This window comes from Bufo bufo, chromosome 2 (genome assembly GCF_905171765.1).
Source record: "Bufo bufo chromosome 2, aBufBuf1.1, whole genome shotgun sequence".
Taxonomy (NCBI): Eukaryota; Metazoa; Chordata; class Amphibia; order Anura; family Bufonidae; genus Bufo; species Bufo bufo.
In genome coordinates, this window is record NC_053390.1 from 86,185,966 (window position 1) to 86,197,968 (window position 12,003).

The 12,003-nt window shown below is 43.8% G+C and overlaps 1 protein-coding gene across 2 annotated transcripts in view; it reads right to left on the minus strand.

Annotated features, from left to right (window-relative positions):
* Positions 1 to 12,003, minus strand: part of NNT (nicotinamide nucleotide transhydrogenase) — a 116,303-nt gene that overhangs the window by 68,746 nt on the left and 35,554 nt on the right. For both annotated transcript variants that reach the window (XM_040421271.1, XM_040421270.1), the window contains exons 8-11: positions 8,818 to 8,951; positions 6,274 to 6,465; positions 1,015 to 1,171; positions 760 to 921 (exon numbers count right to left, since the gene is read on the minus strand). In XM_040421271.1, coding sequence (XP_040277205.1) covers positions 760 to 921; positions 1,015 to 1,171; positions 6,274 to 6,465; positions 8,818 to 8,951 — 645 coding nt within the window. The remainder of the gene's footprint in view (positions 1 to 759; positions 922 to 1,014; positions 1,172 to 6,273; positions 6,466 to 8,817; positions 8,952 to 12,003) is intronic.

A 12,003-nucleotide genomic window follows, 5' to 3' on the forward strand; every position in this document is an offset into this window, starting at 1 on the left:
GGATAGATTATTATTAAATAGAGCTAACACTTGCAGAATTGTTATTTTAAAGGTATATACTATTGAGCTAAAAAAAAAAAAAGTATAGATTGCTGTTTGATCGTTAGCACTGTACAAGACTATGCGGTACTTTAACAATCAGGTTTTTTCCAGCTTTATGTCCCACCATTAGGAACCTCAAATCAGTGGTAGTCCAACTCTTGGCACCCCCCACACACAGGTCAGCTGATCGTAAGTGCCATGACACTCCATCAATTTTCATGGCCTATCCTAAAGATAGATAATCAATTTTGTACAGATGGAGAACCTCTTTAAAGATGGCCATATGGATTTTCTCAAAGGCAATGGGTTTCACTAACAATCTAACAGAGGACAATGGCTGGTGGTCTTCAGACCTCGCCCTTGATAGGAAACAAGGATCTTAAAAGGTTGGGAGTTTAATCAGACCAACCCAACTGTTTTCCCCAAAGGTGTCTGGCAGCCGCTTATCCTTCCTCTAAAATGAACAGTGTCTGTTCAACATACATCGAAGGAACAAGTATATATGTCTCGGTTGACACCATATTGGCCCTGGTCGGTCAGACTTTTACGTGTGTACGTGGACACATACTGTAACTTATCAACAGTTTCTATAAGGAAACATAGACGCCACAAGTTTTCTTTCTGCACATGTCTAACATCCATTGCTGTACTGCAAAGCATAATACACAGGGTTCACTGTGAACACAAAGAAAGGGCACGACACAAACAAGCACTTACCTGAGATAGCATTAGTTACGGACATGAGTGGGGAGTGCAGGGCGGGCGTGACTCCCCACACAGTGTGGTACCCCACAATCCCAGCCAGGCCAAAGGTAGTCACCATCTGAGTAAAGGCAGAATGAGGAGAGGCAATACCAAGACCTAACAGGGTGCTGAGGCCTAGAGGCGCAAAAAAATTAAAATAAATTCAAATGAAAAAATATTGCTTTCCCCTTCCAAGCAATGAGTATGATAGGCTCGGAATCTCCGTACCAGCAGTGTACGCAGTGGCATTGGTCATGGTCTTCCTAAAGGGAGAAATGGAGGCCGCCTTTTCAGCTTGCAGTTCGGCCACGCTCTTATGTTTGACAGGTGCTGCTGCTATTGGGACATTATTCGGCGGTGGTGCTGGGAAGATCGTTCTCCCCTCCTACAACAACAAAAAAAGGAAACAAACGGGGCGTGTTCTAGATGAAATACAACTGGAGTAAAAACAACTTATATTACCAGTAAAATCAATGGAGTTTCCCATTCCCGTTGAAATATGTTTTCCACTACCCAGAGGCCTAGTCATCCAGCTTTCCTGTGGTCCTGGAATGCCAACCTTTCTAGTTGTACAGCGATGCAGATGTGGAGAGGGAACTGCTGTATTACTAGGCAGGTTGGTTATTCTGGCACTTTAGGACAGCAGTAATGGTGCCATACAGGTGGTCGTCCACCATGTCCATGGGGAGATGTAACAAAGCAAAAAGGTTTACTAGAACTTTTAGCAGCTTGACAGGACTCAATTTTAGCGACTATGTCAAGCAGGACAACTTGACCAACAGTGATGGCCAGTTCGCAGTGTTCGCCAACGAACACATGCGGGCTTCCATCTTGACTCACAAGTCCGGCGATGCACAGGTAAGCCCTTACCTGTGCCTGCGCTGCGAGCCGGTCTGAAACAAATGTGGTCACCGGGAGCAGGCAGTTCCGAGAACAGCCCGATGAAGGGCCCTGGCGGCTGTTCTCAGAACTGCCTGCTCCCGGTGACCACATTTGATTTTAGACCAGCTCGCGGCACAGGAAAGGGCTTACCTGTGCATCGCCGGACTTGTGAGTCAAGATGGCAGCCGACATGTGTTTGTTGGTGAACACTGCGAACTGGCCATCACTGCTGACCAATACAGAATAACATATGCCAACAGATGCAGTCTAGTCCTATGCTGACATATATCCCTTCAATGAAAGGCTGATGCACCTTACAGCCAGCTGCAGATCCTGCACCCTGCCCTGCCTTCTGACTGAGTTTCCTACCCTGTCCTGGCTCTCACTACTTTTCCCGGTTCTGGCTCCTGAGCTTTGATTTGCTCTGGATGTTGCTTGTTTCTCGAGTACCTGTTGTTCTACAACTGGCTCTGATCCTTGGCTCCCTCCTTGACTACGCTTTTGCCTAATTCTCTAGACTGTCGTATCATGGCCGTACTCCTTGTGTGGACCCTTGGTTCCGTTCCTGACAACACTACTACTGCTACAACGCTACTGCCACCAATCCATGACTAGTCAGGGGACTTGGGGGTTGTCTGAATTCAGCAAATGGCATTTATTATTTAGATAAAGTTAATACAAGGCACTTACTAATATATTGTGATTGGCCATATATTGTTTCCTTTGCTGGCTTGATTCATTTTTCCATCACATTATACACTGCTCATTTCCAGAGGTTACAACCACCCTGTAATACAGCAGCGGTGGTTGTGCTTGCGAAATGATTCTACAGAATAGATTTGTCCAATCAGTAGGGTTTATGCAAATGAAGAAGCCCTGCTGATTGGACAAATCGATTCTAACAGCCCTACTGATTGGATAAATCAATTCTGTAGAATTATTTCTCTCATCTCTAGCACCGACCTTTCTGGTGGCGGGACTGTGAGAGCGTGCACAGGCACGCATGCGCAGCAGATCCTGTCCTGGCCACCTTGTATATGCGCTGCAGGAGACGAGCAGTGTATAATGTAATGGAAAAAGGAATCAAGCCAGGAAAGGAGGCAATATGGACAATCACAATACATTAGTAAGTGCCTCGTATTAACTTTCTCTACATGATAAATGCCCTTTGCTGAACTGAGACAACCCCTTTAAAAGTGAAGTCCAGGGGCTCTCAGACTGCACACCAAATGGATTAGAACAAAGAATCCACATGATGATCACAACCAAATCCAGAGAGAACTTGACGGTAACTGGACCTACAGGTGAAACTCAAAATGTTTTAATATTGTGCAAAAGTTCATTTATTTCAGTAATGCAACTTAAAAGGTGAAACTAATACAGGAGATAGACTCATTACATGCAAAGCGAGATATTTCAAGCCTTTGTTATAATTTGGATGATTATAGATTACAGCTTATGAAAACCCCAAATTCACAATCACAGAAAATTAGAATATTACGTGAAATCAAAAAAAAAAGATGTTAAATAGAAAAATGTAGGACCTCTGAAAAGTATAATCATGCATATGTGCTCAGTACTTGGTTTGGGCCCCTTTTGCATCAATTACTGCCTCAAAGCGGCGTGGCATGGATGCTATCAGCCTATGGCACTGCTGAGGTGTTATGGAAGACCAGGACGCTTCAATAACAGCCTTCAGCTCCTCTGCATTGTTCGGTCTCATGTCTCATCTTTCTCTTGGCAATGCCCCATAGATTCTCTATGGTGTTCAGGTCAGGTGAGTTTGCTGGCCAATCAAGCACAGTAATCACATGGTCATTGAACCAGGTTTTGGTACTTTTGGCAGTGTGGGCAGGTGCCAAGTCCTGCTGGAAAATGAAGTCAATATCTCCATAAAGCTCATCTGAGGAAGAAAGCATGAAGTGTTCCAAAATCTCCTGGTAGACGGCTGCGTTGACTCTGGACTTAATGAAACACAGTGGACCAACACCAGCAGATGACATGGCTCCCCAAATCACCAGACTGTGGAAACGTCACACTGGACTTCAAGCATCTTGCATTGTGTGCCTCTCCATTCTTCCTCCAGACTCTGGGTCCTTGGTTTCCAAATGAGATGCAAAAGTTGCTCTCATCAGAAAAGAGGACTTTGGACCACTGAGCAACAGACCGGGTCTTTTTTTCTTTAGCCCAGATAAGACGCTTCTGACATTGTTTGTTGTTCAGGAGAGGCTTGACAAGAGGAATATGACATTTGAAGCCCATGTCCAGGATCTGTCTGTGTGTGGTGGCTCTTGATGCACCAACTCCAGCCTCAGTCCACTCCTTGTGAAAGTCCCCAACACTTTTGAAAGGCCTTTTCCTGACAATCCTCTCCAGGCTGTGGTCATCCCTGCTGCTTGTGCACCTTTTTCTTCCACACTTGTCCCTTCCACATAACTTTCTATTAACGTGCTCTGATACAGCACTTTGGGAACAGCCAACTTCTTTTGCAATTACCTTTTGAGGCTTTCCCTCCTTACGGAGGGTGTCAATGATAGTTTTCTGCACAACTGTCAGGTCAGCAGTCTTGCCCATGATTGCGATTCCTACTGAACCAGACTGCGACAATGTAAAGGCTCAGGAACCCTTTGCAGGTATTATGAATTAATTGGCTGACTAGAGTGTGACACTTTGAGCCTAGAATATTGAACTTTTCACAATATTCTAATTGTCTGAGATGTGACTTTGGGGTTTTCATAAGCTGTAAACTATGGTGCCATATGAGCAATAACTAACTATAATTAATTAATTTTAAATTCTCTTATCTAATAATAAATACTAACTAAATTGTGGTGCAAAATGGCCGTGGTCCTTTATTAAGGGTTACATAATAATAATAATAATAATAATAATAAATAATAATAATAATAACCACCATGAATAATGAATTAACCAATAATCATTAAATATTCATTAAGTCCACAATTGTCCCCCAAGCAAAGCTGGGTGACTAACCCCCCTATAACTCAGGACCACGACTTCTTTAAGGGAGAGTGGGTGGGACGACGTCTTCTTCCAGGCTCCGTGGCGGACAAGCTCCGGACCTGCTGAGACCGTCTATAAATACTTGAATTTCCCGCCACTGGAACTCCACTCTCCAATCAAATGCTGGCAGAATTCAGGTGCCTCGGCAACAGGTAAGTAACCAGGAACCAATCAGAATCATTTATTTAATCACCTCAGAATACTGTCACATAGCTGAAAAAAGAACACAAATCAAGGGGAAAAAAGGGGGGGGGGGGGGGGGGAAGCACTACCACTCCCATTATGCTTAATGACACCATGGTGGGGCCTCCGTGGCCATTAGCATAATCATCCAAATTATAACAAATAAAGGCTTGAAATATCTCGCTTTGCATGTAATGAGTCTCTCATGTTTTAGTTTCACCTTTTAAGTTGCATTACTGAAATAAATGAACTTTTGCACGATATTCAAATTTTTCGAGTTTCACCTGTATAGTCCAAGTGGGACGGTTTTTGTCACATGGGATCTCCAGATCGACAGTGGAATTCCTAATAATTTGTTCTGCTGTCTTTGCTCCACTTTTTAATAAGCTAAATAGCAGAGCCCAATCTGCATTGCCAGCCCCACTTTACACCAACAGCGAAAACCTTGCCTCTTTACGGCCTCGCATTCGCTTATTACTGCGCTATTGTCTTCTGCCGCCGCTTTGCTCTTTTGTTTAAAACCAGTTGTTTTAGAACGGCTCTCACCCCACAACCAAAAATGGTTTATTAAAACAGAACTGGCATGGGATACGGATCATTAAACCGTGCGCTAACACAAAGCAGATAGGAAATAAAGGCCTGCGCCACTCAGGCCTAGACTGAACACAAGGCACAATGTCTAGTGTAAGACTTGGCATGGACGGCCATGATAGCAGCCGGTAATTGGTGTGTGCAGTGGGCTTACACCAAGAAGTTTAATAAAATGTTATGTGCTTTCAGCTCTGCATTCAAATGTGTTCAGTTCTGGAAGGAGAAGAGGCGTAAGCTGTACAAAGGAGAAGTGAAAATTAACTGCAGAAGATCCTTCATATAAAAGAAAGAATATATAAAGTTGCTGCCAAGAATGAGAATTACAACCTATAAAATAACATACGGCTAAATCAGACACATGCAATGATGTGAGCACCCTGCAATAAGATAAGGCACTCTGTGAGGGTACGGGGGAAAGGGGGTGGGATCCTCCCAATTAGGTGCCCCATCGGCACCTACAGCTTTCCAATATCAGCTAATAGTTGGAGATGCTAGCAGCCGGATTTGCAGTGATGGGAGGAGATCCATCATCCTGCACCGTTAGAACTAAGCAGTTCGGTCCATTGTGCAGCGGACAAAGCATGTAACTCCAGCACTACTACTATTCACTTCAATGGGAGCATCCCTGAAGTATCCAACAACGTTTACTACACATTGGATGGAACTCTTAATTACAACCAACTCCACAGATCATCAACCAATGTGTTGTAAGGCAAATATAGTGTATATAACATACAGCGGCACCACTAGCGACAGCAATGTCCCCCATCCCACTCCTCCCCTACCAGGAGCAGTATTTCTCCTTACCTTCATGACCACTGTTCCTCTGATGACATGGTCCATGGTTCCATAATCAAACTGATCCTTGACCTCATAGTGGAAGTTGTCCTTGTCTGGACTGATCGCCTTCAACAGCTTTATGATGTTGTTGGAGTACAGCGTGCTAGCTTGTGTGGCCATTCGGCTTGGTAAATCTGTATAACCGATGTGTGTCACTCCCTAGAGAAAAATGGGGAAAGTAAGCTTGGTAGACACATCTCTGTCACCCAGCCTAATAGACCATGCTGTGAGCTGTTCAACACCCATGACTATAGGAAAGAGCTTTAGCTTCATGCTGCCAGGGTGACCCCACAACAAGCCTCTCCTGTGTCCAACACGTCATTTTCACCTATGTAACTAACATTGCCTCACATACCTGTGTGTACTTTGTGTCTTCATTCCATGTCTAGAAAAAGTGCTTTTAGGCTGGTTTCACACAAACGAGTTTCATGCTCCGGAGTCGCAGGGTGAGTATCAGACAGCACCCGTCCTGAACCAGCACTGCCGGGGTCGCTTATCATTATATTGCTTTATGATGCTATGTAACCCTTAGGCCTCTTTCCTACGGGCATTGCAGGAAAATGTGCGGGTTACGTTATGGGAACACCCGCGATTTTTCCGCGCAAGTGCAAAACATTGTAATGCGTTTTGCACTCGCGTGAGAAAAATCGCGCATGTTTGGTACCCAAACCCGAACTTCTTCACAGAAGTTCGGGCTTGGGTTAGGTGTTCTGTAGATTGTATTATTTCCCCTTATAACATAGTTATAAGGGAAAATAATAGCATTCTGAATACAGAATGCATAGTAAAATAGCGCTGGAGGGGTTAAAAAATAAATAAAAAAATGTAACTCCCCTTAGTCCACTTGATCGCGATGCCTGGCGTCTCCTTCTGTCTCCTTTACTGAACAGGACCTGTGGTGAGCATTCATTACAGGTCAAGGACCTGCGGTGACGTCACTCCGGTTATCACATGATCCATCACCATGGTAAAAGATCATGTGATGGATCATGTGATGACCGGAGTGACGTCACCACAGGTCCTTGACCTGTAATGAATGCTCACCACAGGTCCTGTTCAGTAAAGGAGACAGAAGGAGACGCCAGGCATCGCGATCAAGTGGACTAAGGGGAGTTACATTTTTTTTTTTTTTTTTTAACCCCTCCAGCGCTATTTTACTATGCATTCTGTATTCAGAATGCTATTATTTTCCCTTATAACCATGTTATAAGGGAAAATAATGATCGGGTCTCCATCCCGATAGTCTCCTAGCAACCGTCCGTGAAAATTGCACCGCATCCGCACTTGCTTGCGGATGCTTGCAATTTTCACGCAACCCCATTCACTTCTATGGGGCCTGCGTTGCGTGAAAAACGCAGAATATTGAGCATGCTGCGATTTTCACGCAACGCACAAGTGATGCGTGAAAATCACCGCTCATGTGAACAGCCCTATAGAAATGAATGGGTCGGTATTCAGTGCGGGTGCAATGCGTTCAACTCACGCATCCGCGCGGAATACTCGCCCGTGTGAAAGGGGCCTTAGAGGTCTGGCATGTATTGGATAAAACTGACATAATACTGTCGGTGCTATTCAATACATTCCAGACCTGTAAGGGTTACATAGCATCATAAATCAATATAATGCTATGCGACCCCGGCAGTGCTCAGAGTTCAGGACGGGTGCTGTCTGATACTCACGCTGCAAGTCCAGAGCATGAAACTCGCCCGTGTGAAACCGGCCTCATTCTGCTGGAAAATAGCTGCCAAGTGCCCAAAGCAAACTAGACTAGGTTTCACTGCTTTCACTCCTAACTCGATTTCTAGCGGCTATATCTTCCGATGTAGTGGATACAATGCTGTGATTTTCATACTGTTTGAAAGCTTGGAATGACGGCCATATCTCTAGCTGCTTCCAATCCCAAGATATGAGCAGCTAAACCAGCCCTCACCTAATTTAGTCTGGCTAGCTTTGGGCACTTGGGAGACGGTTTTCAGCAAAAGAAAAATGTTTTCCTGGACGTGGAATAAAGACACAAGATACACACATGTAGGTTTACAATGTGTTTGCAATATTCTAAGGGGCAATGCTGTTAGTTATACTGGTGAAAATGAGGTGACAGACTCCCATTAAGAGTGTATTCACACACTGCAGCCTTTAGGCATTTTTTACCAAAATTAATTAATAACTGCTGCCAAAACTGTGATGTCACTGCAATGTGTGAACATTTCCCAAGTGGGAGTTTTAGAGAAAACATATATAGGAGGTCACCCAATCTGGGACGTCCGGGCTGTCCGGAAAACTAGACACTGACTAGGGCTCAGTGCATTAGAATGGCCACCATCAGCCACATAGCTCAGGATAAAACATTTTTAGAGAGGTCATTTTTCTTATTTCCCCTATTGCACAAGGCACTGACACTCTGTGCCTGCACCAAATACTAAATCTTAGCCTTTAGTAAGTATGGCCACATGATGAAGAGAGCAGCAAGAAAGAATAAGCCCGTGATAATACCGTATATAGCTGCCATACCTTATGTACATACAGTTCCCCTGGTTTGGTAGTCTCAATGTTTCCACCGGCCTCTGACGCAAGGTCAACCACAACCGAACCTTCCTTCATTAACTCAATCATGTCTTTCCGGAACAAGATGGGGGCTCTTTTACCTGCACATGTAACAAACCACAACTCATAAGTGACATGCCATTTGTAGACAGGACAACAAACAGTGGTGTACTCAGCATCATAATGTCCAAGGCTCCATACAAATATCCCACTAAAAACCACTTACAGGGATTTTCTATATTGATGACCTGATCAATATCTGATCAGTGGGGGTCTAATGGCCAGGAACCCCGAAATCAGCTGTTTCAAGAGGTGGCAACGCTCCTGTGAGAGCCGCCTTCTCTTCCTAGGCCAGTGACATCATGTTCATCGGTCCCATGGCCTAGGCACAGCTCAGTCATAATCAAGTGAATAGGCCTGAGCTAAAATACCAATCACATCCACTATTCAATGCACAGCGTTGTGCTTTGTAAGCTGCGGGGAGGCCCTGATGCTTACCGGAGCATCGCAGGCTCTTTAAATAGCTTATCTGCAAGGGTGCCAGGCATCGGACCCCCGCTGATCTTCTATTGATGATTATCCTCAGGATAGGTCATCAATATTAAACACCAGGAAAACCTCTTTATCCCCTTAAAAGGGTTTTCCAGGATTTCTTTTTTACTGATGACATATCCTCTGGAAAGGTCATCAGTATCTGATCGGTGGGGGTCCGACACCTGGATCAGCTTTTTGAGAAGGAGTTCCTTCAACCTTCTCGCAGCTCACCAAGTACAGCGCCATACATTCTATAGCGCCTGTGCTTGGTATCACTCTCAGCCCCATTCACTTGAATGGGGCAGAGCTGCGTCTGGGTCATGTGACCGATGAACGTGACATCCCTGGTCTAGGAAAAGTTGTGAGATGGCAGCAGCGCTCACAGGTGTGCCGCTGCCTTCTCAAACAGCTAATGGCTGGGGGCCTAGGTGTCGGGGCCCCCACCGATCAGATACTGATGACCTATCCTGAGGATCGGTCATCAGTATTAAACACTTGGAAAACGCCTTTAAAGACAGGGCGATTTTCAGTTTTGCATTTTCATTTATTAATCCATGCCTTCCAGAAGCCATAACTTTTTTGATTTCCCATTCATATAGCCCAATAAGGCAGTGATAGCGAACCTTTTAGACACCAAGTGCTCATACTGCAACCCAAAAGCCACATATTTATGGATTAGATGGATTTTTCTGCGACTGTCAGTATGTCACATCTCGCAGTGCAACACTATAGACTATTGAGTGACATTGGTGCGACATCAATGTCGTGCGACACATGTAGCAGTGTAGTCGCGCCCTATGTGTCGTGCAACTTATTGTCGCACAACACATGACGTCGTGTAGCCCTAGCCTAAAGCAGCTGTGAAGAAAAATGGCTGGGTTGTTATGGAATCCTGGCGTAAAACTGTGTGTATGTGGAGACTAAGAGCCTGCAAGCTTCTATTAGCTGATAAGGGACATGTGACCGTGTGTGTGGCAGTTGGGATATGAAGAAAAAGACTTGCAGGCTTATATTAGCTAATACGGATCTTTTTTTGGGGAATATCTCAGGAACGGTACGTCCTAGAGAGCTGTGACCCCAACAAGTTTTCTTTCCAGGTAGCAAGGAATGTGTATACCAAGTTTCGTAATCGATGGTGAAGGCATCAAAACTATGAATTAACACATGTGGAATTATATACATAACAAAACAAGTGTGAAACAACTGAAAATATGTCATATTCTAGGTTCTTCAAAGTAGCCACCTTTTGCTTTGATTACTGCTTTGCACACTCTTGGCATTCTCTTGATGAGCTTCAAGAGGTAGTCCCCTGAAATGGTTTTCACTTCACAGGTGTGCCCTGTCAGGTTTAATAAGTGGGATTTCTTGCCTTATAAATGGGGTTGGGACCATCAGTTGCGTTGAGGAGAAGTCAGGTGGATACACAGCTGATAGTCCTACTGAATAGACTGTTAGAATTTGTATTATGGCAAGAAAAAAGCAGCTAAGAAAAACGAGTGGCCATCATTACTTTAAGAAATGAAGGTCAGTCAGCCGAAAAATTGGGAAAACTTTGAAAGTAAGGGCTATTTGACCATGAAGGAGAGTGATTGGGTGCTGCGCCAGATGACCTGGCCTCCACAGTCACCGGACCTGAACCCAATCGAGATGGTTTGGGGTGAGCTGGACCGCAGAGTGAAGGCAAAAGGGCCAACAAGTGCTAAGCATCTCTGGGAACTCCTTCAAGACTGTTGGAAGACCATTTCAGGGGACTACCTCTTGAAGCTCATCAAGAGAATGCCAAGAGTGTGCAAAGCAGTAATCAAAGCACAAGGTGGCTACTTTGAAGAACCTAGAATATGACATATTTTCAGTTGTTTCACACTTGTTTGTTATGTATATAATTCCACATGTGTTAATTCATAGTTTTGATGCCTTCATAGTCATGAAAATAAAGAAAACTCTTTGAATGAGAAGGTGTGTCCAAACTTTTGGTCTGTACTATGCAAAATATATATATATATATATATATATATATATATATATATATATATATATAAATATATATATATATTATAAAAGGGCAGCACAGCCTCAAAATGGTAATGGGTGCACGGCCCACTGGGAAGAGATGATAGAGATGATTGATAGAGATGATTGATAGAGATATCTATATCTATATAATGAATGATTTATGGCACTATGCTATCTTTATTCACCCATAGCTTACGCGGCGTTTCGGCTCCAACCTGAAGCCTTTCTCAAGGCTTGAGAAAGGCTTCAGGTTGGAGCCGAAACAGCTATGGGTGAATAAAGATACAATTTTTTACTGCTACTTTGGAGTGCTGCTCTATTTTTTCATTATACATTTGGGTAAGCTTTTTCCCTTTGAGCTAGCACCCACCAGTTTTTTGGTTGGTGCTGAGATAGATAGATAGATAGATAGATAGATAGATAGATAGATAGATAGATAGATAGGATAGGATATACACACATACATACACACAGATATACACATACAAAGCAGTGGGGACCTGGATTAAAATTACAAATAGGACGAAATAAAAAAAAATAAAAAAATAAAAAAAATGCAATTCTGCCATAGTATTATAGGTTTGGTTTTTACCGTATCATCTATGG